Source organism: Phocoena sinus, chromosome 15, assembly GCF_008692025.1.
Source record: "Phocoena sinus isolate mPhoSin1 chromosome 15, mPhoSin1.pri, whole genome shotgun sequence".
Classification (NCBI taxonomy): domain Eukaryota; kingdom Metazoa; phylum Chordata; class Mammalia; order Artiodactyla; family Phocoenidae; genus Phocoena; species Phocoena sinus.
Genome location: NC_045777.1, coordinates 4,482,499 through 4,510,249, shown reverse-complemented (window position 1 = coordinate 4,510,249; position 27,751 = coordinate 4,482,499). Strand labels below are relative to the sequence as shown.

General features: G+C 61.0%; 1 protein-coding gene across 2 annotated transcripts; it reads left to right on the top strand.

The window, feature by feature from the left end:
- The first annotated feature begins 2,730 nt into the window (after window positions 1-2,730).
- On the top strand, window positions 2,731-20,750 carry NPEPL1 (aminopeptidase like 1). 2 transcript variants are annotated; one of them, XM_032604173.1, is made up of 12 exons: window positions 2,731-2,987; window positions 3,681-3,866; window positions 4,433-4,603; window positions 8,428-8,517; window positions 8,969-9,050; window positions 10,682-10,824; window positions 15,493-15,570; window positions 17,719-17,819; window positions 18,524-18,647; window positions 18,970-19,146; window positions 19,394-19,504; window positions 20,119-20,273. In XM_032604173.1, the coding sequence occupies exons 1-12, from the start codon at window positions 2,838-2,840 to the stop codon at window positions 20,236-20,238; spliced, it is 1,533 nt and encodes a 510-aa protein (XP_032460064.1). In that variant the 5' UTR covers window positions 2,731-2,837; the 3' UTR covers window positions 20,239-20,273. The 2 variants fall into 2 exon arrangements, with proteins under 2 accessions (XP_032460064.1, XP_032460063.1); XM_032604172.1 differs by having other exon boundaries at window positions 2,732-2,987; window positions 20,025-20,750.
- Window positions 20,751-27,751: the final 7,001 nt, after the last annotated feature.

The following is a 27,751-nucleotide window of genomic DNA, read 5'->3' as shown; positions in this document are numbered from 1 at the left end:
GTTTTGATTTTATATAGGTAAACTCTGGCATGAAATTAACACAAAAATGCACATTTCATACACAGAGAGCCATCTTACGTGATATGACTTAAGTATTATGTTCTAGTGTGTAACCTGTACCAAAAAACTTCCTAATATGTCCTGGGAACTTTATTCTGATTTCTTCCAGAAGATTTTAGTCTTTTCCTCAACTCCTAAATTAAAAGTCTGAAGACCCAGTTGAGTTTGGAATGAGTTTCAAGTCATCAAAAACATGAGCTACTTCTTGGGTTGCATTAAAGAGCCTGGTAAGTTGTTTTAAATTCTCATTTTTTAAGAAGATGAAATTGAGGTGAATTTTTCATTGACAGTGAAATATATACTAAGCTTAGGATTAATACCTTCATAAAAATTTATCTAAACAAAGTGGGGCCTGTCTTATTTATGTTGAAGTCCGCAGAGGCTGCAGTGAAAAGGGGAAAGTACTTTCCTGGAATATAGTTATATCTGTCACAAGCGGCATCTTGAGGAAATTGGCAGGCGTTTGAAGTGGAATAATTCCTTAGTGTTCTGTTTAGTTTGGATTTCTTCGATTCAGGGATGGCTTAAAACCAGAATCAGGAATATCTGCTTCTAGCAAGCATCTACCATTTTCTCTTGCTTTGTGTACGTAAGTGTTCAATAAATGTTGGTTGCATTTAATCATCTTGTTCACCCTTTCTTGGGGCCATCGGGGTTATTCAGTCTATTATTAAATACGGAAGAATTCTAAAGGGAAAGATGGTCTACCAGCAGTTTCTCTGCCCCACTCCCGCCCCCCAACTCCCTGTACACAAACACTGCCAGATCTGGCTTTCTGAAATGCGGCTTAGATCCTCCCTCACTTTGCAAAAGTCTATGGATTGAATCAAAGACTCCCTGGTCCCCCTGACCCCGCTCCTTCCCTAGTCTCTGGCAACCCACTGCTCTTACACTCTGGTTTCAGAGCCCCGTGGACACGGGGGTCTGTGCCTCCCCCCATCCCCGTCCCGTCCCGTCCCATCCCAACCCGTTAGCCTGCGTAAGTCCTATTTCATCCATCAGGGCAGGGCTTAATGTCCCTCACCTTCCAGGAAGCCCTCCCCACCGCCCCCAAGTGCCCCACACGCCTGTCTGCAGCATATTTGCAAACAGAAGAAAGAGTGATAGATCTTCATACATGCTCTTCGTACCCTTTACAAATGTGTGAAAACATTCAGCTGCTGTAAAATCTTTTGAGGAAAATAAGATCCAATTAGCGCTGACTTTTGTGTCGGGAAAGCTGAGGGTTTTGAAGGAATTCCTTTCACTCAGTCAGAAACTGAGGGCTGCTCTGTGCCAGGCCCTGAAGAAAGAGGCTCTAGTCCGTGGGATGCTTGGGGCCGTCTGCCCTGTGCCAGGGACAGACGTGGAGGAAGCAGACAGGCAAGATGGGAGTGTGGCTCGTGCGTGGGTGGCGCAAGTCACAAGTCAGGGAGTCAGGGACACGCTGGGAGGTCAGCGGCCATGGCGCTTGGCTGCCACACTAGAGAGTTGGCTCCGCTGCTTTTTAAGGTTGGTTATGAAGAGAAAACTCTAAATATAAGAGGACTGGTGCATGGAACTAGCTGAGGGAGCAGAGAGGGGTGCCAACCAAAGGCCCTTGAGCAATCAGGATGTGGATAGGATGGAGTGACAGGTGTTTATCTTTAAATGACTCCTGGTAGAGCTTCCTCAACTGGGTCCCCACCCCCGGACCCTCGTACCTGAGCCGCAGTGGGAGCCGGGCACACTCACCATCCACCAGGTTCCCCCCACCCTCTAGGGGCCCCTCCACTAGCCTTCCCTCCTCAGCGAGGGGTGGGCTCAGGGGTCTTGTAAACCACTGGCTGTCCCTCCTCTCTCCCTAAGCGCGGTGGGAGGCTGCAGGGACAGTTCTCGCAAAGGGGTGGTCTGGGGAGGTGATGCCTGGGTTCATAACTGGCCATCCCAGAGCAGCAACCTGAATGGACACCCAGTCCCCGGTGCCCTCGTTACATCCAGGACAGGCCTGGCAAATACTGGGGTCTGACAAAGGTTCAGGAACCCACTAAGGAGAAGGGGACTATGTACACTGCCTAGCATGCCAGGGGGGCCTCGTGCGACTGGAAGCTGGCCCGAATCCAAGAATCACCCAGCCAGCCCAAACGCGACGGGGTGTGGCGAGGGCTCCGGGAGGGGTCCAGCTGGACCACCACTGCCGCGCAGAGAACCCTGGGAGGCCTGCCTCTCCTCGGGGCTGGGCTGGCTCAGGGCCCACCTAGACTGTGGTCTGGTGGACGGGCTGGGGTGGCCTTGAGGTCGGGCCTGCGTCTGCTCAGGACCTGCTGGAGCTCAGGTCCACTAGGGTCCGCTGGCAGCCTGCCGGGGCTGGGGGGCCCCTTCCCGGAAGTACCGTCTGGAGAGCTGTGTTTCCTCACTAGCACGGAAGGACCCACCTCGGGACCTGCCCCAGGGTCAGGGCCTGCCACGGTCTGAGGCCTGCCGGGGCTTGAGGCCTGCCGGGAATGGGGCCTGGTGGGGCCGGGCCTGGGCCTACTGCCTGCGGTGCGGGGCCTGGCGGAGTTCGGGGCCCGCCCCGGGCCGGGGCCTGCAGGTCCGGGCGGCCCCGGGCCGCCTGGCCCGGGCCTGCCCCCCGCCCCGCCGGCCCGGCGCCCCCTCGCGCCCCGGGCGGGCCCTGCACGTCTCGCGAGCGGCCCGGAGCGGCGGGGGAGGCGGGGCCGGCGGCCGGGCAGGGCCGGGGCGGCGCCGAGGCCCGGCCGGAGCGGGAGCCCAAGCGCGGCGGGCGCGGTGGCCGGGGCGGGGGGCTTAGGCCGGCGAAGATGGCGAGCGTGGGGCTGCAGTTCCAGGCGAGCGCCGGGGACGCGGACCCGCAGAGCCGGCCGCTGCTGCTGCTCGGGCAGCTGCACCACCTGCACCGCGTGCCCTGGAGCCACGTCCGCGGGAAGCTGCTGCCCCGGGTCACCGAGGAGGTGAGCGGGCCGCGCCGGCCGCCATGCGCCGCCCTGCCGGCGAGCGGAGGCCGGGCGGGGCCGGGCCGGCCGGGAGGCCGCGGAGGCCCCGCCTCGACCGCCCGGCGCCCCCAGCCCGCCCGCCCGCCGGCCCGGGCGCGCCCAGCAGGCCAGGCCGGCCGGCGAGGCCCGGGGCCGCCCGCCTCCCAGGAAGCAGAGGAGCGGGCTCCCGTCCAGCAGCCCCGCCCGGAGGCCGCGCGCGCCCCGCACCCACCCGGGCCGCAGGCTCATGGGCAGAGCTGGCCTGTCCTTCGACCAGGCGCGAAGGAACTGCCCTCGAGGGGCCGGGCCCCGGCAGCCTGCGCGGCCCTGACACCACCTTCCAGAACCCTTGTGGCGGTGCCGCCCGCCCCCCTCCAGGGGCACCTGGCTGCGTCCCACCCCAGTGCAGGTTTCCAGCGTTTGTAGCAGAGCAGCCTCCAGCCCGGCCGTTTAAGTCCCCACTGTTTAATCCCACGAGGGTGGACGCGTGCCAGCGTACGCACACAGCGCTTATCTAGTGAGATGTGACACTTCTTAATTAGGGATCCTGGGTGCCGCGGGGAGGCTGCAAACGTGCCCTTTTAGCAAGTGAGGCAGGCGTCTGCGCGCAGGGCTCTGGCCGGCGGCCCTGTAAAGGCTGGTGTCTGTCTTGTGTCTCCCCTTCTGATGCAGCTCTGGCAGGCTGCCCTAAGCACGCTCAACCCCAGCCCCACGGACAGCTGTCCCCTCTACCTGAACTACGCCACCGTGGCCGCCCTGCCCTCCAGGGTGAGCCGGCACAATAGTCCCTCGGCCGCGCATTTCGTCACCCGGCTCGTGCGGACCTGCCTGCCGCCGGGAACCCATCGGTGCATTCTGGTGAGTTCTTCTGAGGGGCTGGCCCCGCACGGGCCCCCGAGCTTCGGGTCGCTGCGTGCTGGCCTGTTGGCCGGGGCCTGTGGCTCAGCCCTCCGGACCGCAGAGCACTCCGGCCCACGGTATCCCCGGTGCGGATGATGCTGCCGCGACCGCACCGTGCAGCCCCGGCCTTACCGCTGCCGGGGATACCGAGGGTCCCGAGACGGAACGGTCTACCCCAGACCAGTTTGGGTGGCAGATCTGAGACTCAGACCCAGGCTTCCTGAGCCTGTGTCCGCTGTGCAGCGCTGCACGTCCTGCCTTCCTGTCCCGAGAGGCAGTTGACCCCATCTGGTGGCTGACGTTTTCTTCTCACATCGTGGGACAGTGATTCCGGGGAAGGCCCCTGGGGTGATGGCTTTGCTGGGGCATCTCCGTCCAGATTGTTTCCACAGTGGCCTCTGACCCAGCTCTGGGGCCCTAGCACTTCCTGATGGCGGCTCCCATGGGCTGGGCCCTGGGTCCCATCCCCCCGCCGCAACCCCGCTTCGCTCCCCTTCACCACAGCTCCACTCTCTGTGCTGCAGATGGTCTGTGAGCGGTCGGACGCCTTCGCCTCGGCCTGTGCCCTGGCCCGCGCTTTCCCACTCTTCACCCAACGCTCGGGGGCATCACGGCGCCCGGAGAAGAAGACCGTCACAGTGGAGTTTTTCCTGGTGGGACAAGACAACGGGCCAGTGGAAGTGTCCACTTTGCAAGTGGGTGTCTGGAAGTTCAGACCGGGGCCCCGTGCCGCACTCCCCACCGCCCCCCAGCTTGGGCAGAGCTCTCTTTCCCACTCCCTGGGAGGACGGGACAGGGCTGCTGGCATTCCCGAGAAGGCCCCCGGGGCCTGTCCAAAGCCGGGCAGCGGGCTCCCTCTCCCCAGGGTGGTCTCGTTCTCAGGGTTCGGTTCTATTCAGCCAGTGTTGATCAAGCGCCTACCCCGCGCCAGGTGCTTTCATGTTTTGAAACTAATAATCCTGCCCGTGTATGTATCACGTTACCCTTTATGGTGCGCTTTTACATATGTTATTTCATTTCATCCTCCTTCGTTTGATCCTTTTGAGGCACGGCGAGGCTGGAAGCGATTTCCAACCTAGAAGTCCTCGTGTGGGCCGAAGGCCAGCTTTCCCTCCCGTGGTGACCCTCCCAGCCCAGTGGTGCTGTGGTCTCACCCTCCCCACCTGCAGCCCCCGCTCCAACCGCCAGACTCAGGTGGTCCTTTCCCCTCCCCTCCCTCACCCGGCGCTCTGTCTCCGGCCCCTCGAGCAGCCCCTCATCCGCTCTGTGCCCCCAGGTCTGTAACTGCTCCCCCTCCACCGGGATTCTTTCCCCCAGGAGGAGACCATGTGCCTCATCTCTGCCGTCCTGAGACAGCTCCTCTTTTCTCTTCCCTTCACCTCCCATGGTCCGATTGCTTTGCCTATCTTAACTCCCTTTCCCCCCTCAGCCCACCAGCATGGAGTTCACCCACCCCCTTCCTGACATTGTTTTCCAAGGGCCACATCTGTCTGACTTGAGCACTGGTCGTCCCTCCTTGAAGGGCACCTGCCCAGCCGGGAGCCTGAGCCTTCTCTCCTCCCCCGTACCTTTCCCGCCTGCCCCGCCCTCTCCGCGTTCCCTTTGTGGTCGCCCCCCCGCCCCCCAACCGTGGGAGCATTCTGGCCTCACTCCCTCCTCTCTGGGTGGTTTCAGTGCCCCTGGGTTCCAGCCTGCAGTTGGACACCAATGATCACTCCTTCCCTCCAGCTCCAGGGAGTTCCTTCTGAGGTCTGGGCTGGGGCTGGAGGCCTGAGCACCCTCTAGCCCCTCCAAGCCCCTCTCCTCCTGCCCTCAGCCACAGGGACTGGCTTCCTGCTGTCCCTCGGCCTCACCAAGCCCAGTCCTGCCCAGGGTCCCTCTCCAGGGCCCCTCCGGCTCTGGTTCTGCCTGGTCTCAGTCCGGCTTCTGCCCGCATCCCTTCCTCGGGGAGGCCTGGCCATCCTGGCTAGCCCGGCCTCTCCCACACTGCCAGACCCTCTTGCCAGCCGAGAGCCATCTGCACCGGACATTACGCATCTGAGTTTAGCCTCTGTGCCCTGCGCTGGGGTCGGAGTCCCCCAGCCCCCGGAGGGCAGGGTCCTGGTCCTGGGCGTAATGGTCCCCGCACCGGCTTTGTATGTGATGAGGGGTCTCCCTGGCCCCTACATCCCACCTACTTTGCCCACCTGCACCCCACTGTTCTCTGGGACCATGGCGGCAGCCTCCTAACTGGCCTCGCTGCCTCCAGACTCCCCCCTCCGGTTCCGCTTCCCACTGCCTCACAGCCAGGCAGCGGCCAGCGCCTTGTGCGTGCCTGTCAGGTGTCGGGCGCTGCTCCGAGCACACGTGTGCACACACACTTAATTCTCACAACTGCCCGGTGAAGTGGGTTCTGTTAACTCTCCCCACTTTAGAGTTGAGCAGACTGAGCCTCAGAGGTATTAAGTGACTTACCGGGCCATGCCGGCATAGGGTAGAGCCAGGCTTGAACCGCGGCCACCGTCCGTCAGCCCTCTTTCTCTTCTGTCTTGGATCGTGAGCACATGAGTCTCTGACACCCCGGCTGGCCTTTTCCTCACCACGGGGACCGCTTAGACCCCGTGTCTGTGGCCTCTCCTACCCTCCTCCTCCGTGGCATCTAATGGAATGATGTGTTGTGATTCTCTGCTGGACTCGGCGTCCCTTGGACATCTTTGAATTCAGAGTCTAGTGTGGAGCCTGGTGCACAGTACGTGCCCCACAGACAGAGACCCTCACCCTCCTGGGGGAGAGCTACACGGCACATCTCGCATCTGAGCTGTCAAGTCTCTGCCTCTGAGGCTCCAGGGTTTAACTGCCTCGGGACAGCCTGAGAGGTGGCTGGGCTGCCGTTGTGGGCCCGGAGCCTGCCCTCCCGGTCCCTGCGGCGCTGGAAGAGGCGGTGAGGAACGGGGTGCCGTCCTCACCCCCGCCAGACCCACGCTGCGCCTCTCTCTTGATGTTGCCTCTTTCCTGCCCAGGGAAAGGCAGCCAGGCCCTGGAGGTGGGTGCTGGAGGGCCAGGTGGGGCAGGAGGCCAAGCCGAGCGTCAGGGCTGACGCTTGGGGCCCACCTTGCTTTCTAAACCTCATCTCCTGCTACGTGGACAGCCGAGGGGAGAGGGGGTGAGCATGACCTCTGCGTGCGCCGTGCCCTGTCTGCAGTGCCTCCCGTGGTGGCCAGTGGCAGGCTCCCGCTGCCCTTTGGGCACTGGGTCGGTGCCCAAGGCCGGTCTGTCTGTGTCCTTCCCTCCTGGCCCTGTGGCCAGAGCAGTGTCACATCAGACGACCAGGAAAAAGGGTGGGGGGCTGTGACACTCACATGGGGCCCACGTGAGAAAAACACCTCCCCAGCGGGCCCAGGGACCTTTTCTCCATTGGGAGGATCCAGAGAAGCTCCTGGAGGATATGGCCTTTGAGAAGTACCTCAAAGCGTAGCTGGGATCTTGGCAACAGAAGGGGAGCCGTTTGGTCTGCTCAGGCCACCATGACAACAGCCCACAGACGGGGGGCTTGAATAGCACATGTTTAGGACGTCCAGGATCACGGTGGGTCCTGTGAGGGCTCTCTTCCCGTCTTTCAGACCACCACCTTCTTGCTGTGTCCTCTTCTTTTTTTTTTTTATAAATTTATTTGTTTTATTTATTTATTTATTGCCTCATTGGGTCTTCGTTGCTGCGCGCGGGGTTTCTCTAGTTGCCGTGAGTGGGGGCCGCTCTTCGTTGCGGTGCGTGGGCTTCTCGTTGTGGTGGCTTCTCTTGTTGTGGAGCACGGGCTCTAGGCCCGCATGCTTCAGCAGTTGTGGCTCGCGGGCTCTAGAGCACAGGCTCAGTAGTTGTGGCTCGCGGGCTCTAGAGCGCAGGCTCAGTAGTTGTGGCTCATGGGCTTAGTTGCTCCGCGGCACGTGGGATCTTCCCGGACCAGGGCTTGAAGCCATGTCCACTGCATTGGCAGGCGGGTTCTTAACCACTGCGCCACCAGGGAAGCACGCTATGTCCTCTTCTTAGGGGCAGTTATCCCATCATGGGGCCCCACCCTCCTGACCTCGTTGAAACCTGATCACCTCCTAAAACCCCCTAATACCACCCCATTGAGGGTCAGGGCTTCAGGACATTCAGTCCATAACAGAGGGCAACACCTCCTCCTGAGAAGGGGGTAGCGGGTTGGCAGAGGCCAGACATAATGTGTGTTCAGAGGCAGGCAGGAGGGCCACCTGCCACCCGGATGAGGGGCGTACGTAGCAGGAGATGAGGTTTAGAAAGCAAGGTGGGCCCCTTGTAGGCCGGGCAGGATGCCAGACTTGAAGGGTTCCTCTGTGATTCTGGAGCTGCGTTGGACTTTATGTAGACGGCTGGAGGGTCACGGACAAACTTTTGCGGCAGCCCTGCAACCTCTCCCGGGTGACATGTGCCTCTGACACCTCTGGGCCCCTGGCCATTGGATGAGGAGGGATGCCTTCCACCTGGTCCCAGGGCCCCAGTGACGGCCTTTTGTTTCTCCTAGTGTTTAACAAGCGCCACAGAAGGCGTGCGGCTGGCAGCCCGCATCGTGGACACGCCCTGCAATGAGATGAACACAGACACCTTCCTCGAGGTTCGTAGCCCTGGGGTCCTGCCAGGACTGGGATGGTGTCGGTAGACCCCAAGGAGAGTCAGGAAACCCAGGGCTGCGGGGGGGATGGTCCACAGTCTCTGCACCTCGTCTGGGGAAGCCACGGGCTGCTGCGGGCAGAGTCCTGCCGTCCACCCAGAGCCGAGGGGCCCCCAGGCCTCAGCTGAGGGTGGAGGGAGGACAGAGCTTCCTCCCCAAGGCCCCTCAGCAGGACTCCAGCCATGGGCTGCAGGAAATCGCAGAGTTTGGAGGGGGAGCCGCCTCTCCTGGGTTTAATCATGCTCAGAGCCAACAGTCAAAGCCACGGCATCACCGCCCATCCCTCTCCCACCGTGAGGCATCTGCTCACCCCTGGCCCAGGCCCTGGCCTCGCCCTGATTTAAGCCATCTTCACGTGTTTGTGTGTTGTTGTTTTTTCCATGAACCCATCCAGGAGATTAAGAAAGTTGGAAAAGAACTGGGGATCGTCCCAACCGTTATCCGGGACGAGGAGCTGAAGACAAGAGGATTTGGAGGTGGGTGGGGGCTGGTCCTCGCAGATCCTGGCCTCAGGAGCAGCCCGGGGTACCTGGGTGGCAGGGGGGCACCAGGCTGCATGGTGTGTCGTCCCAAGCTTCGCTCTGAAGGAACCCAGCCCGTGTCCAGCCCCGAGGCCAGACCCCGGGAAGCAGACCATCTGTGGGGGAGAGAGGAGGCAGCGATTCAGATTCTGATTCAGATCCTGGAAGCCTCAGGATCCAAGGCCTCCCCCACCCACTCCCTCTGCAGCCTCCCACGTGCTGCCGTCCTGGCTCCCCGGCTCACCCAGCAGGGCCTCTCTGTTCCTCGAATACACAAGTTCACGTCTACATCAAGGCCTGCACTCGCGGCCCTTTCTGTCTGGGATGCTTTCCCCCGAGATAGTCTCACGACGGGGCCGTCTTACCCTGCACGTCTTGACCACCTCCTCAGAGAGCCTTTCCTCACTGCCAGGCCCGTCCTCCCCCAACTCCCAGGCACTGAGGTGCGGTGACTAGGACAGGAGCTGGGAAGGTCACTGTCTTTGTTATCTGAGGCTGCAAAGCCAATTACCCCAGAGGGTAGCCGCCGAAAGCAACACGTGTCCCTTGTCTTGCAGTCCTGTAGGGGGGGAATCGGGCGTGGCTTGGCTGGGTCCGGCCCAGCGTCTCTCTCGAGGCCGCGGTCATCTGAAGGCCCCCCTGGGGCTGGCCGTGTGCTCCCAGCAGGACTCACTCACGGCCCTGCCAGCAGACCTCCGGGCCCCACTGGCTGTTCCTTGTCTTGTGGGCCTGTCCTTGAGCAGCTTACAGCGTGGCAACTACTTCTCTCAGAGCAAGGTCTCTGAACAAGAGACGAGAGAGCAACATAGAGGCGAGGTCTTCTTCCGTCACCTAATCTTGGAAGTGGTCTTGTCATCTCTGCCACTCCCGGAGGCACTGAGACATGCCGTCCTGCCCACACTTCGGGGAGGGGATCCACACGATCGTGAATGCCCAGAGGCGGAGTCTGGGGGCACACGTTAGTGGAGGCAGAGGCCGTTCAGTCAGAAGGCTTCACGGAGGAGGTGGCGTTGGCAGCGGGTCTTGCAGGATGAGTGGCAGTTTGCCAGGCAGCTATTACGGCCATTGTGCAGTCCGATTACTGGGGGACTGTGAGGCATGGGCCGTGCCCACCGCAAGCCACAGTTTTCTTGAGAAGATAGGGCATAGGAACCAGCAGTGAGGCAGTGGTGGGAGCGAGGTTGGAAAGGGAGGTACCTCCTGAGTGCACAGAGAGGTCGGGGAAGGGAGGGCAAGCAGGGGCTGGAGCGGCCTTGCAGAATTACCCAGAACCCAGTTCATTCTGCAGTCCTGTTCACGTCTTTCTGGGAATGGTACAATATTTTTTTTCTCAGTGGGTTTGCTTGCCGCACAGTACTTCGTGCAGAATTCATTTGCAGTCCCAGGGCAGTGAACTCATTTGCCTTCCCCTATCCCACACCGGCCAGGGGACGGGAGGGGGCGGGAGGGGGCAGGGAGCTCTCCGGGAGGAACGTCCACAGGCCAGTGGCTACTTCGGAGGGGAGAGCAGTGTTGCTGGGGGGCTTCCGGGAGTCTTCTGCTGGGTCCAGCCCGCGCCTCACTGACGTGTCCTGTGCTTTCCCTAGGGATCTACGGTGTGGGCAAGGCCGCCCTCCACCCCCCAGCCCTAGCCGTCCTCAGCCACACCCCGGACGGAGCCACCCAGACCATCGCGTGGGTGGGCAAGGGCATCGTCTATGACACCGGGGGTCTCAGCATGAAGGGGAAGGTGAGGTGTGGGGCTGGGGCTCGGGCGGGGCCGGGTGGGAGGGCCCCTTCTCAGGCGTCGGAGGAAGGAGCAAGGTTCCTGGGCCTCGGAGTCGGGGCGTCCATGGGGGAGGCCGTGGGGCCCAGTCCCCCGAGAGGCAGACGATTTCACGCCCACACTTCAGACAGGAGGCAGGAAAAAGAAAATCTGGAGGAGAAGAAGGAAGGGGCCTGGGGAGACGCCCACCGTCTCCACGACCGTCTGAGGTCCTCCAAGAGGATGCTTAGTGGTGGTTCTCACGAGACCTTCGGAAAGCAGATGTCCTGGTTAAAGGGAGGGGAGTTTGGGCCCAGGAGCCAGGCACCTGGGAGCATTGCTGGGAGGCTGCAAGTCCCAGAGTCTCTCTTAAGGGCGGCCCCTTCTCACGCCCAGGGGCCTGCCCTGCACCAGGAGCAGGGGGAGAGGTGTCTTCATCTGCTCATCCCACGTGCAGGTGCTCCAGGCCTGGGCTGGGCTCCAGGGGGAAACTGGAAGAGGAGAGTCAGCCATCCCGGAGAGGGAGCTTTTAGACGGCTGAGCGCGAGCTAAGCTCGCGCAGGGAAGACATTGACGACTGGCAGCCCTCGTGGCTCTCAGACGCGTCCTCTTGGCCCAGATGGTGTTTTAAAATCCGAATTAGTTACCAGCATTTAAAAACAGGAAGAATTCTCACGGGACTGGGTCTCTTACCTTTTGTAACCTCAGGGGACCTGGCAGCGCTGGTCGTGCGTTGGCACCTGGGGGCGCCCTGCTGGAGCTAAGCGGCAGCTGCCCCTGTGGGTGCGCCTCCTTCCTCCGGCTGGCGGCCAGTCCCGCCACTCCCTGTCGCTCCTCTGACGTCACACCCCAGGGTCAGCTGCTGTTCAGGGTAGGGCTTGGGCTGCTCCTTTTTGCACTTCTGTATTTGGTACCTAGAGTAGATGATCTTTTTTTTTTCACATCCCTCCTCTTCTAAACAACAAAATTACTTTCAGGACTAATCGGGAAATGAAACAAATAATGTGTGTTTAAAAAAAACCAAACACCAGTAGTGAATTCCCTTTTATTGAATTCCATACATATTATCACGCCAATAAAAAATTAAAAATGAATGTTATAGTACAAATAAAACAGTCATCCATTAACACTTTTAAACAGCATTAATGTGGGCTTACCTGGTGGTCCAGTGGTTAAGACTCCACCTTCCACTTCCGGGGACGTAGGTTTGATCCCTATTCAGGGAAGTTCCGCATGGTGTGAGGTGCGGCCAAAAAAAAAAAAGAAAATAGCATTAATGTCATTTTTGATAGGAAAAAACTGACGCCTCCACGTTATTCTCTCGTGGTGATGTATGCCAGCATCAGACACTGCCGTCAGGCCTTAGCTTCTGGGGATTTGTCAATGACTTTATCAGAATTGGTCATCTTCACGTCTTTGTGTTCACTAGACGGAGGTACCAGGTTGGTCAGTCTGTGTTCACTCACAGTTGATCCAAAACAACACAATTCACTTTAATTTTGAAGAGTTTCTATCCCATGAAGCAACTGATACACAAATACTCAGGGAAAGTCTCCAACAGTAGGGTCCCTCGGCAGAGACTGCTAAGAATCCCATTTCCCAAGAAACTCCCCAAATTGGTATAGCATCCATGTCTCCGGTCCTTGGAGATCAAGTCCAGCAGCTTTCAGACGTCTGTGGAGTAAAAACATTTTAAACACCACGACTCCAGTGGTTCCCCGAGACTGAGGGCAGCAAAGAGGCTCGCTGCTCCCTGGGGTTCACTCCGAGCGCACCATCCGAGGGCAGGAACTCGCCATCGCAGGCGCCGTGGACGCTGACCGGCCGGCCGCCTCCGGAGCCCGCCCGACTCAGAACCAGGGCACCTCGCGGAGTCTGCACCACCGGCAGTGATGAGTATCCGTGTAGGACAGTGTTGCTGGAGTCAGTGTTGTAGGAGTTAACACAGGTGGATTTGAAGCTTTTATTCATGTGATTAGGGCTCGCTTCAGCCAACAGCAGGAGGAATATTTTTCCACTGATGACAACAGGCAGACTGACTTCTAGTCGGTTTATTACCGTTTTAAATTCTCTGCCGATGGCGAGCCCCTCTAGCTGCACCTGGTGCTGGCTCCCCGCCCACACCCTTGATGGGGGCTCTTGCCCTGAGTTCTGGGGGGCAGAATTTCAGGCTCATTTGGATGGTGGCTTGTTGGAGGGCGGGAGTGAGAAGCAGGGCTTCCTGGAAATTAGTCATTTTGCTGGTGGCACCCTCTCCCAGTTTTGCAGGAACAACCCCGGTTTTCAAGGCAAGTCAGGATCAGCGTGAATTAACAGGCCTCGAGTGTGTTAGACTCAGGACCCCTTCCAGTCTTACCAAGTGTTGATCCCAAAGAGATTTTGTTTATAAGGGTGATGTCTGCTGGTGTTTACCCTACTAGAAATTAAAACTGGGAAATTTTAAAGATATTTATTAATTCATTAAAAAATAACAGTATGACCCCATTGCATACCATTGTAAATAATACAGTTTTATGAAAAGAACTGTATTTTCCAAAACGAAAAAAAATTACCGAAAAAAAAAAAAAAAAAAATTACCGAGAGGAGTGGCAGTGTTTTACATTTTTGCAGCTCTTTAATGTGTGCCTTAATAGAAGACAGCTGTGATCTGCGTTTAGTCTGTTGTGATCTGTTTTAGTTGAAATACAAAAAGAAAATCTGGCCTCAGTCCTTTTGTAGTTAGAAAAGGGAGAAGCATTTTAGTACCCTCTTCAGGTAACTCAGGACATTCTTCTTTGCTATTACACCAAAACTCGACAGGTGGGAGCTTCTGAAAGGTTAGTTATGATGTGGAATCTGAAACCATGTCTGTGAGCTTTGGTGTTCTGCTACGTTGAAATCTGCGGGGTCTGTCTTGAACTTTGAATGTATGATTTTATAATACCACACGTGATGTGGGTCATTTGGAAAATATTGTTCACAGAGTTATGTGGAACCTCCAGATTTGGACACATTTCATTATATAATATTTTTAAAAACCATATTCGTTAATATCACCATCTATCTCATGTAAAAAGGTGAGTGTTAGGAAGCCATCATGGAGGCAGATGCAAGTTTCCCAAAATTCTGATTTTTGCTTGGCAGCTCAAGTTTTACCACTGGCACCAAGCACTGCCTGGTGCCCTCCCGGAGGTGCGAGGTTCACGTTGATAGTCTTTGAGAAAATGTCTGCAGATACCTGAGTCTAGATCCCCAGCACGTGTCAGTGGTTCCTCCAAGTACAATGGTGTTTGCAAGAACAGAGAGGCTTGCTGAGCTCAGGACAGACTCAGTGCCCGCTCCCACTTGGGCTCCAGCCGACCCACCGCGATGACCGACTTCCGGGCGTTGGGGAGAGAGAGCAGGGCCTTCCCGGCACCTTCCATCTCATCACAGACAGTGTTGGGAACGGCTGTACTCCACGGCTGAGATCTTGAAAAGTTAATCATTTACTGCTTCAGCAAGAAGACTCGAGTGAAATGAGCAGTGCCTTATTTCCCGGAAGGCCGGGAAATGAATCCAGTGACCGCCAGTTCCCGTGGGGCCCCGGGCCACGGCTCCAGCCATCACTGCCCCTGCCCCATTGGCGCAAGTGTCAGCCTACCAGTGACCAAGGCGTTACCATGGAAATCGTTTCTCTTATAAAAACAGGAACGAGGGGTGGGGTCCGAGAAGCTGACACAGTCAGTTGAGCTGCGTTTTTGGTGGGACATTTGTTCTGCCCGTGACAGGGGATCACGGGGTTTCAGTGACCATCTTGAGCCATTTTCTGTGTGGCCATTTTGCAAGGGGTTTGATTCTAGGTCTGAGGCCCTGTTTTTCCATTTAAACAATCTTGTGGTTTCTTGCAGATTAGGTCAAAGTAGATGGCTTATTTTCAATAGTACTAGCTGAGTCATTTTCACTCAATTGTAAAAGCAGCTCCGTTTATATCTAAAGATACTTTCCATTAAAACTCGAGGCTCACGTAATCCAATAAGGGTTCAGAAAAATCTCTTGGCACCTTTCAATCCCAAATCCTTACATCCGATGACCTGTTGTTAATTTAAAATACGAACCTGTCAGTTAGTGTTGGGAACCTATGGAATGTAAAAACGCGTAGCTGCTCTCAGCTCGCTTAAAGAAAATCGTGTTGCCTCTGTGGCCGGAGGGCGCCTTTGTCTCCAGTGATCCTCCCATTAGACCCGTCACCCCAGAGACGCCAGCTGGGGCGGGTGGCAGGTATCCTCAGGGTGGGGGTGGGATTGGTGATGTCACAGTGACTGGTGACATTTGGGAAGAGCTCCCATTAACCCGGACGGGGCGGTCAAGGTAGGGGGACTTGGTCATGGCCTAGCCAGGAGCCAGGTCACGGCGAATCCGGCAGCTCTGGACATCTCCCCCTCCCCCTCCCCCCTCGCAGAGTTCCCTTCAGTAACTCCCAAAGCTCTGCTCGAGCCGGAGGCACCCCGGCATCTTTAGCCCTTGCTTCCCATTGCTTCTAGGGGACCCCACGCGACCAGTGGCGTTTCCTGGGTTCTGTGGGCACCAGGTCCTGCACCTCCGGGGCCCTGATGTACGGGCTGCGGCGGGGGCCCTGGCGCTGGGGGGTCAGCATCCACTCACCTCTCTCTCGTCCCCCTGTGCCACCCACAGACCACCATGCCAGGGATGAAGAGGGACTGCGGGGGCGCCGCGGCCGTGCTGGGGGCCTTCAGAGCCGCCGTCAAGCAGGTGGGTGCGGCCCCATCCTCCCCTCGCGGCCCTTCTCCCCAGAGCGCCCCCCGCGTCCTTCCTGAGCCTCTGCAGCCCCCTGGCCCCTTTCCCTCTGCACCCCAGCCCTGGGCCCCTCGGGCTCCTCCACCCGAGCGTGTCACCTTCGCCTGCGCGTCTGGCTTCACGGGTCGCCGCTGAGTTCTGAGAGCCTCGCCCGTCTGGACCGAAACGGGAAGGGTGCCGTGGAGCAGACTGCCCACCCGGCCTGCCCGCCCTCACTCGGGGTCCGGTGCTCAGGGTCGGGGTCTGGGGAGGGCCGGGGTGCTGTTTGGAGGAAGGGGCCCGGGGTCAGCCCTGGAGTAGCCTGGGTGGCCACTTTGAGCACAGACGTCCAGGGTAGCCGGAGGGCCCCGCACTGCCCACCCAGGGCACGCCAGGCCTCGTGGAGCCCAACGATTGGAACCCGATTCCTGAGCCAGAGGAGCCCTGTTGAGGGGGCCAGCAGCAGTGGCTGCTCCCCGGCGTTTGGAGTTGTAGAGGGTGTTTATCCAGCAAAGGAGGGTGGGCGCACACCGGCTGTCCAGGGCCACTTACCTCTCAGTGTGGCTCCTTCGGGCGCTTCTGAGAAGCCCAGCCCTTCGTGTCACCAGATACAAGCTCTCCTTCCCCACAGACAGGGGCCACCTGGGCAGTGTGGCTCCCATGGGTGGACGTCCAGTGAAAAGATTTTGGCAAATAGTTTCTGCCCCCGAGAGGGGAGCAGGAAGTCCGGGAGGAAGGAGGGCTCGGCCTGCATCCCGACGGTGCCGGGGGTCCTCCCTAGGAGGGAGAGCTGCGGCCACGGCACCGACCCCCGAGGAGCAGCGCGTGCCCCCCACTCTGCGGAGCCAGGGGTGGGGTGGGGAGGGGGTCTTGGCCCTCGTCCCCTCGCCCTGCTCGGCACACGCAGGCCCGGCCTGGGGGCCACACCCAGCTCACCTGCCCACCTGGGGCCCTGCGGGCTGAGCCGGGCCCGCCCCCTCGGTGGATGAGCTCCACAGGGATGCGAGGGGAAAGGCCCAGCTGCGGGCGGCCGCTGCTTGTTGTCAGCTCGTGGGGAGTGTCTGGAGCGCTCACGTGGCCGCGCTGCCCGGAGTCTTTGCTGAGGGGCCCGGGTGACTGCCCGCGCAGGGTCTGTCCTGGCATCCGGACAAGCCGGCCGGGAGGCGCCCCAGCAGGTAGACCCGTCCTGTGTGCAGGGAGCTGCTTGGCAATTAACGCCGGTTCATCAGCTGGCGGCCGTGAGTGGTCTCGGGACCCTCTGGACCCTCCACCACCAAGGGTGCTGCCGTGGGGTGCTGACGGTCCCCACCCCACAGGGGCCGAAGCCTGGAGGCTCCGCTTGTAGCTGGTTTTGTAAGGAAAGGAGCGGGCCTCAATATGAGCCTCGAAACGCTTAACGACGGAGACGGATCGTAACCCACAGAATAGAATAAGTGTCCCCACGTCACACGGGCAGGCATAGTCATCTGTTCACAGCAGAATCCCGGTTGCTTACTGTACCAGTGACAGAAATAGAAAACCACCATGTGGCAAACAGCAGTGTAGTAATTGTCTCAGGTGAGAACGACCAACAGATGCTAAAACCAGAGGTGAGTGTGGTGAGAATGGGAGCGAGGAGGTGAGTCCACGCAACGGCTTCTGTGGTGGGACACGGGGGCGGGGGTCACTGTGTCCCCGTGGACTCCACCGGGCAGGGACAGCACACATGACCTGAGGGTAGGCACAAGGAAACACCAGAGACAAAAGGCCAACCTCAGAAGCCCGCAGGTCGGCAGGTTTGTGTGGTGAGGGCCCGTGACCGCTGGCCACCCTGTGTGGGCGGGAGACAAGGGCTGAGCGAGGCCCCTGGGGAGCGGCCGGGCTGGGACTCAAACCCGGCCGCACAGCCCCGCTCCGGGCTTAACGCTGCATTGCACGGACTTTGGTGGCGGACCCCTGGTCTAGAGCCCGCCGCCAGGACCGCGGGGAGCGCCGGAGGCTGTGCTCGCCGCTCCCTGGACTCCTGTCTGCCTGTCTGTCTTGTCTGTCGCTGTCCTGGTGGGTCAGAGGGGAATTCCGGCCCATCCTTCCCCCACTGCCGGCACCCCCAGACTGTACCTGGAGCCTCCGCCCTTGTCCCTACAGGGTTTCAGAGACACCCTCCATGCCGTGTTCTGCTTGGCTGAGAACTCGGTGGGACCCAGCGCCACGAGGCCGGACGACATTCACCTGCTGTACTCAGGAAAGTAAGGCCGACCCCGCCCACCCACCTCACGGTGCCTGCCCCCCTCACGTTGTCTCTGTTGTTGGAATTCGTGGCCCTTCCCAAGACCCGGCAGGCAGCCCTGGCCACGCCCAGCTCACCCTGGCCAGGGCCAGACGCAGCGGGGAGGACGCCCTGTGTCAGGAGCCCCTGGGCAGCAGCCGCTTGGTCCCAGGGTGGCCGCGAGCGTGGCCGTGTCGCTGCGCGAGGTGTCGGGCGCCCCGCAGGGGCTTGGGACCCACCCTGCCTTAGGGGGACAGGCCCTTGCCGACCTTTTGGCTTACTGTCCTTCGGGTGTCTGAAGCCTGCACCCCCAGACCCCCAGCTGGGGGGCCCTCCCTGCATCTCCTCCCTGAGATCAGCCCTTGGGCTACTTCTTCTCAGCTGCAGGAGGAGACACTCGAAAGTCACAGCAGGCAGCCTCTGGCAGAGCAGGTGGCCCAGGGTTCAGAATAGCGGAGTCCGCTCGTCCGCCCAGCCCTCCCACGGGCGCCTGTCCCCAGGGTGACCCCGAGAGGCGCCGCCTCCCCTCACTTGTTCTCCCATCTGACAGATGAGGAAACGGAGGCACGGGAGCGGGAGGGGGGGGCGGGCATCGCTCCGGACCCCCTTGCTCGTGGCCCTGGCGCTGCCTTTCTGTCGGGGACAGGAAGGAGGGGCTCTCAGTGGGGTCTCGGCTGCACCTAGGACCGTGGAAATCAACAACACAGACGCCGAGGGCAGGCTGGTGCTGGCAGATGGCGTGTCCTACGCGTGCAAGGACCTGGGCGCTGACATCATCCTGGACATCGCCACACTGACCGGAGCTCAGGTGGGGCCCTCAGCAGCGGCCCCCGAGGAGCCGGAGGCCACCTTGACTCTGAGAGGGGCGGGGTCTGCTGTCCCTTCATCTTCGTAAGGGGCCGGAGCTGGCCCACGGGGCTCCGTGGGGGTGCAGGCGCGCAGGGCCCGAGGACCACAGCGGGAACGTCAGGGCAGGACAGGGACCGTCCCCCAGGTGGCCGCGCTCAGGCCTCTCTCGCTGTCTTGCTGCCTCACTTTCTGTTGGCCCCTCTTCTGTCCTGGGTGTTCCCCGCCACCCCAACCTGGATACTCTCCCCGCCGGCTCTCTCCATCTCTCCCCACGCCCCCAGGGCATCGCCACGGGCAAGTACCACGCGGCAGTGCTCACCAACAGCGCCGAGTGGGAGGCGGCCTGCATGAAGGCCGGGCGGCAGTGCGGGGACCTGGTGCACCCGCTCGTCTACTGCCCGGAGCTGCACTTCAGCGAGTTCACCTCGGCCGTGGCAGACATGAAGAACTCAGTGGCGGTAGGTGTGGAGCAGGGCGGAGCGGGGTCAGAGCGACCCCGAGAAGCAGCAGCAGGGCAGGGCAGGGTACCCCCCACGAGGCCCCAGATCCGGGCTCTGCCTCCGGCGCCCCCTCGCCCGGCGTGAAGGCAGAGCCCGTAGCCACGGGCACGGCCCTCGGGGTCACTGTCTGCTGCCCCCCACGCGCTCGCTGCGGACGGTGGGGTGGAGCGGGTGCCGAAGGGTCACGGCCGTCCTCCTGACCCAGGACCGGGACAACGGCCCCAGCTCCTGCGCCGGCCTTTTCATCGCCTCGCACATCGGCTTCGACTGGCCCGGGGTCTGGGTCCACCTGGACATCGCTGCGCCCGTGCACGCCGTGAGTCCAGGCCCCGGGGGTGCCCCCGCCTCCCCCCGTTAGGACTCGCTCGGCCGGCCGGCCGCTCTGCTCCCCTCCCCGGCCCGTCCTCACCCTCTCTTGCATCCAGAGCCCCTCTCTGGCTCCAAAGCTGCAGGCTGAGCTCATCGGAAACATTGTGTGTGAGGGTCACACGGCCAGCTGTGGTCCCCCTGACCTCTGGCCTCCTCATCCCTGGGAACAGCGTGGCTGCTGCGTGGAGTCCGTCCCAGCCGATCCGTCCTCGGCAGGAGGCCCAGGGCCCTCGGTCTCGCCCTTTCCCACCCCAGGGAGACGGGCTGGGGGCAGGGAGCCCAGGGCTGTGTCCACCAGCCCGTTGCCCACCGGCCCGGAGTGTAGCGGGACAGAGAAGGGGGCCGTGGGGCATGCTGGGGGGCAGACGCCCTGGTCCGGGATCCAGGAGTCCCCACCCACACCCCGGCCGCGGTTCGCCGAGCGGCTGTGGCCCGGCCGCACGTGTTTCCACTGCCCTCGCCCACAGGGTGAGCGGGCCACGGGCTTCGGTGTGGCTCTCCTGCTGGCACTCTTCGGCCGGGCCTCTGAGGACCCTCTGCTGAACCTGGTGTCCCCGCTAGGCTGTGAGGTGGACGTCCAGGAGGAGGATGCGGAGAGGGACTCCAAGAAGCGCAGGCTCGTGTGACACGGCTGCCCCGCCCGGCGGCGCTGGGCTCTTTACCTCACTTTGCACTGATTAATTGTAAGCGATTGGAAGATTATACCTTCAGATGAACTTCGGTTTGTTTTGTTTTTCGTTGTCGTGGTGACGGAAAGGGCTCCTTCTTGCAAGGCTTAGGAGGCAGCCCAGGGTCTGGCGGGGGCCCCGGGGAGGGACGTGCGGGCAGCAGTGGGCTTGTTTCTGTTAGATTCGCCGTCAGCTTCTGCAGACCGCGCTCCCCGCTGGGGCCTCCGCACGACCCCGGGCCCCAGGATGCGTGCACGGCCCTGGCGCTCTGGGCCGCGCGGCCCTTGTGTCCACGGTGGGTGCCGTGGCCCGGTCTCCAGCCCGGGCCCTGCGCGTGGCACCCACATTACAGAGAGCCCCGGCCCGTGCTCCAGCCAGGGCTGCCGCTGCCTCCAGGCAGCCCTGCCCTTTGAAAGGATGGAGGTGACTTACTTCGGGGACCCAATTTTATGGAGCAAGCGGAAGCTCTACTCTGGCTCCTTAGAATTCACTGGGGGTGGAATTAAATATGGCTGAACCACGTCACATCTCGGCCTCCGTCTCACTCTCTCTCCAGCCTGTTTTAGAAAGCAACCCTGACGCCTGCCCGTGGGCCTGAGGCTCCGGGATGCCACCACCTTCCCCCAAACCAGCATCTGGCTTTGAGATGCAGCTTGTCAACCTCGTTTTTACAGATGAGCACCCTGGGGCCCTCGGGTCCAGGCCTGCACACAGCCTGGGCCATCTTGGACCTGAGGGTTCAGAGTGTAGACTCCTCGGGCTCTTAGGGCTTTCCCACGACCTGTGGTCTGCAGGGAAGGCTGTCCCGACCCCCCGAGCACATCACGAGGCAAGTGTTGTACGGGTTCCAGTGAAGGTCCCCCCCGGGCATGTTCCTAGGTGCTGAAGGGCCCAGTCTGGCCAGGTTTCAGGGAGACCCCTGACCCGGGCCCAGGGGAGGGGATCGGGGACTCGGGCCCCACCCGGCATGGAGGCGGCTGCCCACGCCGCCTCTGCTGGGGACAGGAGGGCGAGAACGTAGCTGCAGGACACTCGTCCCCAGGCTGAGCCCTGACAGTCAAGGTGACTCTTTCTGGGTTTGGTCCCAAGCACGTATTTAATGACTGCCTGCCGTGGGCACAGCCCCGTCTGGGAAAACCATGGCCCACGTGTTAAGTCGCAGTAGTAGTGGTCACAGGGCGCTCGGCGGGCCACGCTGTGAGCTCAGGGAGGCGCAGGGGCCGGAGGGGCCAGGAGCCTTCACGGGTCATTAGCGCGCTTAATGGTCTTGAAGTAGGCAGCTCGCTCCAGCTTCCGCCGAGAAGCCCTGGAGGGGCCAGAGATCACCGAGGTGGCCCAGCTCCTCCTCCAGGCAGCTGGCACTGTCCGCACCCCCGCAGAGGCTGCAGGATGCAGGGTCAGGGAGCCGGGGAGGAACTGAGTCTCTCTTGTGCGGGTACAAAGGCGGCCTCAGGCCCGGGGACTCAGCTGGGGAGCAGCTGCAAGGGCTTGGCGTCAGGGGGACTCAGGGCTGAGGCAAAGACCCTGCTTCTCGAGGCCAAAGGGCCTGAGGACGTGACGGCTGCTTCCCATGGCCCCTCTGGAGCCCCGGCAACAGGGTGGTTGGGGGCCGGCGGGCGCCGGTGCGTCCACTTGATCGTGGTCTTGGGTGAGCGGTGCAGGAAGCTGAGCCTGGCCAGCAGCTTCTGCTCCGGCTGCAGCTCCAGCCCAGCTCGCGGACCGGGAAGACGGCAGCGCAGAGCCCGAGCACGCGGACCACGTCGGGCAGCTGGTTGTACGTGATGGACCGGGCGATGCCGGGGAAGTGCTCGTGGATGAACTTGGCCGCAACCATCACCACCGACACGTAGAGCCCGACGAGGCTGGGTGGGGGCAGCCGTCAGTGCCGCTGTCCCGGGAGAGGGGTCACGGCCCCCGACTCAGCCCAGCTGTATAGGGGCACGAGTGCTAGCCGCTCAAGGCCCCCGAGGCCTCCTGGGGGTGGGTCTGGGGTTCCAGGAGGGCGGGGTGACGGGCACCCGTGGAGCGACACACGTTATTACCCTGCAGACAGGAATGAGGGACAGGACGGTGGGAATGTCCCTTTCTGCTAGTGGCTTGTGTGACAGACAGTAAACCACCGTCTTGGTATGTTTCTGAGGCCAAGGGAACAGGGGCTTGTGTCCCCCCCCCCCCCCCGGGGCAGTTCTGGGGAGCAGGGTGAGGAGGGACCGGAAGGTTCTGAAGAGCCCAGGGCACGAGGCAGGTTCTTAGAGCCGGGGGAGCCTTACCCGTATCCTGCCAGGAAGTCCAGGCTCCGGGGGCTGACTTGGTCGTGAAAGATGCCCAGCTCCATGTCCTGGCCGCAGCCCCGGGTCTGGTCACAGCCTGGCCGCCACTCCTGGACACCCCGCCACTCAGCCACCGGGCTGGCTGTGAGGGCCTCCGCCGGCCTCAGCTGCTGCAGCCGGACTGTGGCGTTGCGGACTTCTGCCAGGCGGTCCACGGCCCAGGACCTGTGGGGTGGGCTGTGCAGGAGATACAGCATCAGGCCCTGGGGGCGTCCGCAGGCTCGGGGAGACCCAGGGTCACCCAAGGTGACCGGCTCAGGGAGCTCGCCTCGGATGGGCCCGAGACGGACGTTCAGGGGAACGAAACCTCTAACGCTCTCCGGCTCTCCCCATACGCCATGCAGCCTCCACTCGGGCGCAGCCTGGCCCTGCACCCAAAATGCACCCCATTTTCCTGCCTTGTTCAGGGACCCCACCCCCGGAGGCCCCTTCCCCAGCCGGCCCCTGGCAGTACCTCCCGATGGGCCGGTAGTTGTGGTCTCCCTGGAAGGCTCAACCTTGTCCCCTGGTGCACACTGATGCACCCCTAAGAGCTCTCGGGGCCCCCGGGAACACATCCACGCGACCCCACCAGCCCCCTCCCCCAGTCCACGTTGGCTGGGTTGGCATCTGCTGCAGGACGCCCTGCCCAGAGCCTCTGTTCACACTGTTCCCTGGCACATTGATGCTCAGCAGTTTGTTTATTTGTTTGTTCTTTAACAAAAGGTTGCTTTGGTTTGAGATTCAGCAAAAACACACGCCGCCTTCTGCTTCCTCTCCATTTGGGATTCAGTAAATTAGCTGTTCTCCAGTTGGCTTCGGGGCCTCGCCTCAAATGAGTCTCCAGCAAGATAATGCGTTTAAAAGCCCTTGGAAAAGTACCAGGCACCACGCACGTGAGAGACAGTGTCAGCCTGCGAGCGGCTCGCTCAGCCCTGCGCCCGAGCCAGGCGGGCTCGTGGGGCCTTAGGCCCCCGGGTAGGGCCCGGGGGTGGGGGGCTGCCTTGTGTCATCCTGCCCCACCGACCCCCTGTCTGCCCCAGCAGCGCCATCTGAGGCCGGGGGCAGGGATGTGAGGGCGGGACGGGCCCTTATCAACTTCCAGCCGGTGGGCCTCTCTCTGGTCCTGTGAGCCTTGGGGATGAGTCCAGGGAGGATTCTTCGGTCAGGAAATCAAAGAGACAAGAATCCAGAGGCCCTGCTTCACAGTCACCTGCATTTAGCATAGTTCAAACACGAGGGGCCTCCGTCTGAAACCGTGAGTTCCTATTGGCTGCGTGAGAAACTCTGCGGGGCTCAGACCCTCCCGCCCCCTCCCCGAGTCAGCTTAGAAAGTCTCCCCAACTCCGTGACCGTGGCCGCCCTTGAGATGCCTGACTGTCCCTTCCTTCTAATGGGTTGGCTGAGTTTCTGTGGCGTCCGCGAGCGTGTTTGGTCCAGCGTGGGGATGGCCTGAAGGCGGCTTCCTCGGCCAGCGATCTTTATTAAGCGCCACCTGTATGCACCCGTGAGACACGCACTCCTCTCATGGGGTCCTTCCCAGCCTGCAGCCCTGGAGGGCCAGCTTCTAGCTGGGGAGCCAGAGCTGGCCTGTGGGAAGCCGGAGGTGGTCTGCCCCCGGCACCCAGGGGGCCCAAGCTGTAGGCGGCTCGCAGGCCGGAAGCGGCCCTCAAGCCCACCTCAGACACTCGCTTTCTTGTACCAACCATGGAGATGTCATTAGCAACTAATAGAATAGCATCTTGTAAGCAATTTGCCTCGTTCAGGGCACATTATCTCATTCCCGCCCCGGGGCACGGAAGCCAGTGTGTGTGCGCACGCGCGTGCGTGTGTCAGGCAGGCGGGAGATTCAAGCCCAGGGGGCCGGGCTCTTGCTGCATGATTTCCGCCTTCCGTCCAGAGCCCTCTGACCTTTGGCAGCCCTCGCGGTAGGCACCCGTCCATGGAAGACGGAGGTGAGTCCACAGATGCTCAAGGCCGAGGCTGGCCAGACAGAAGCGGCCAGTTCACAGGGCCCGTCACTGGCCAAATGCCCCCGGAGCTCCGCGTGCGGCCCCGGGCTCTGGGCCTCAGTTTCCCCATCTGTCAAGTGGCCCTGGACCCTCTGGCCTCCTGTGATCTGAGAGGCCGGACGCTGAGTGTGCTGCTCACGGGCTCCGGGCCGGCAGAACTGGGTTCAAACCCCAGCCCTGCCTGTTTTGTGGCTTGAGAGCTGGAGCCGGTTAGCCGGTTACCTGTGTCCTAGGGACACCATGCGCCTGGGAAAGTGCTGCCTAAACAAGGAAAAGCCCGCACACTGCCGCCCCCGCCCGTGCCCGGCGCGCAGAGGGGACACTTACACGGGCTCGCTCCTGGCGAGGCTGAGCCTTTGGACCAGCTGCCCCGTGTCTCCGCGTCTGTGTAACACCCCGTGTGTTTGCCGGATGCCTCCACGGTCCTGACCAGAGACACATTCCTGAGGGTGGAGGGAAAGGAGACACGATGCTGAGAAACAAACCAGCCAGGGGCATGGGGCAGCTTCCCTCCCACCTGGCTGCCAGGGCTCCCTGCTAAGATGGGCTGAATGACCCTTGTGTTCACCTGGGGCCCCTCAGTCCCCGAAGCCGGAGGAAAGGGTGACAAAGGATCCTGCCACTGGGGAGTCTGGGGTCTTCACCAGGCAGCATCCCCCCTCTGCCCTCTGCGCGCCCTTCCTCCACCCGGGCCTCACTCAGCCCTGGAATTGCACCTGGGCCGGCGCACCTGAGCATCATTTAAGGCCTAAGAGGCCAGCGGGCATCAGGCTTGTGGTCCTTGTGCTCCCAGCACCCAGAGGCTGCTGTGAAGTTGCCCAAGGCGGGCGCTCAGCACAGGAGGACGGTGGACACGGCCAGCCTGTCCCGGCCCCTCACCGGCCCCCAAGCCTCGGTTTCCCCGTCTGAAGGTGGGGAGGGAAGGGGTGCTCCAGGTGGAGGTACAGCAGGTCTCCAAAATCAGGGTTTCCTGGTGTTATGACAACAGGAGGTGCCCGGCCACCTTGCACGAGGAGAGTCGTCACGGCAGAGGGACCCCATTACACGTGGGAGCTGCCATCGTCTGCGCCCGAGCCAAGAAGACAGCACGGAAGGCAAACGCCCTGCACTCCCTCCTGCCAGCTGTCCTGGGAACCTGGAGAAGGTGCCGCGTGCAGGGCGGGGGCCCTCCATGCCTCTCTCTCCTGTCGAGGGCTCTTTTGTGTGTGTAGGCAAGTCGTCAGCCAGGGTTGCAAGGGCCTGGCAAAGCACAGACCCACCAGCCTGCTGGGGCCCCCCCGAGGAAGGCGCCGTTTCCTCCTGTGGATGGAAGACAAGGCAGCCCCATTTCCTCCCCAGCTCTGGCAAGGAAATGGGCTATAAATAGCCCACAGACGACAGTTACAGCAGAGGGGACGGCCCGGCTCTAAGAGGGGGCCCTGGGGAGAGGGCTAGTTGGGGAAGTGCTATCTGAGCTGAGATTGCAAGGATGAGTGAGTATTAAATGATGCAGAAGATGGAAGAAATCATTTCCGGCAGAGGGAACCACGTGTGCAAAGGCCCTGTGGTGGGAAAGGCCATGACAAGCTGGAGGAGCGGGAAGGAGGCCAGCGAGGCTGGAAGGGAGAGAGGGGTGTGGGGAAGAGGGTAGGGGGGAGTGTGATGGGCAGGCACAGCCTCGCGGGCCACGGGCGGGAGCGGAGTTTTTATTTGAAGAGCGAGGGGAGCCGTGGAGGTGTTTTGTGCAGGTGAGAGGCAGGTTGAATTGACACCTTCAAGAGAGCCCTCTGGCTGCAGGTCACCAGAAGCCTGCCCCCCGCCTCCCATGCGCAGAAGGGAACCCACGTCGACACCCAGTGTTGGCTGGGATCAACCGAGTTGCTGTGGAGGCCAGGTTTAGGGAGGGCCAGTGAGAGCCAGCATCCTAGGGGCTACGGTTCCCAGGTGTATGGCCCTAAAAGCTGATCGCCACCTCTGCAGTCGTGGACGTCACGTTCCTGTCCCCCCGCAGGGCACGAGTGGGACAGGTTTTGCGGCCCTGCCTGCACTGCCCCTGCCATTTCCCGGTCACATGACCTGGCCCCAGTGACCTAATCAGCTGCCCTTAAGCCATCAGTTAAAAACGTCCACCTTGAGAGGGTCCAAACGGTGTCAGTGGTCATGAAAGACCCATGGCGGGCAAGGCTAAACTCTTATCAAATAGGAAAGACAACAATTTGAAGAAACTGGAGAGTGACAACAGTAGAAAGTTGTTGGAGCCTTGGGGTGGCAGGAATTCCACCAGAAAGCCACAGTCTTACGGGTGGTTGTGTTAGAGAGGAGCTCTGGGCTGCCCAGCAGGCGACGGCCATGGTGATGCAGTTGCGGGGTTGGGGGAGGGGGTGTTCTGCCGGGAAAGAAGCAAAAAGCCAGTGTTTAACACCTCCCGAGGGCTGGGTCTGACCTCCATTTCCAGCCAGGTTGGAGGGGTGGAACTGGAGTTACCTCCTGCCTTAAGCAAGTGAGAAAACCAGACAAACATATAGAATGCAATGCTTTTCAGACACTAGAAAACAGGCAGCATGAGAGGGTTATCCCAGAGAGAAAGGAAGCAAATGCGATGAGCTGCCTGCCCAGTTGCCCCAGCTGACGGCCCAGAGGCCTCTTGGCTGCATCACAGCCCGGAGGAACCCAATCAGAGCCCAGGGAGCCTCCTGAGCGACAGCGGGGGACAGAGCTGAGGATTTGGGAAGGACCCAGGCAGCTGGAGTTGCAGGGTGGAGACCTGGAAAGCAGAGAGCTGCCCAGAGGGAGGGAAATCCAGAGCTGGGCAGAGGGTTCCCTAAGCCTCCAGCTGAGCCCTGCTGAGCCCATGGCTGGGGGGATGGGGTGCCTGTGGGAACAGAGCTGCACAGGCCTCGGTCTCAGGGCCAGGGGCCTGGGGAGGTCAGCAGAGCTGAGACCTGAGACACCACCACTCAAGTCCATGCTGACCTCTGAGTGGGACGCATGTGGGCATTTGAAACCAGCACCACCGGAGCCTGGCAGCTGAATGGACAGGAGCCAGTGCCCACAGAAGGTAGACAGAGCTTGCAGCGTGAACCCAGCTGCTAAAACAGAACCAGGAGGATGGGGGAGGGAAGGGGGAGGAGGAAATGGAAAAAGGAGAAGGAAACCCACATTCTCCAGGGCGTTTTTAACAGGATCCAGTCTTCTCACATAACACAAACAAACAAGATGTCCAGGA

Bases quoted from the DNA above. Each gene is read 5' to 3' on its own strand.
- NPEPL1 (XM_032604172.1), top strand. From the start codon at position 2,838: ATGGCGAGCGTGGGGCTGCAGTTCCAGGCGAGCGCCGGGGACGCGGAC. The intron at 2,988-3,680 runs GTGAGCGGGCCG...CTTCTGATGCAG, and splicing joins TGCCCCGGGTCACCGAGGAG to CTCTGGCAGGCTGCCCTAAG. The intron at 17,820-18,523 runs GTAAGGCCGACC...GGCTGCACCTAG, and splicing joins CACCTGCTGTACTCAGGAAA to GACCGTGGAAATCAACAACA.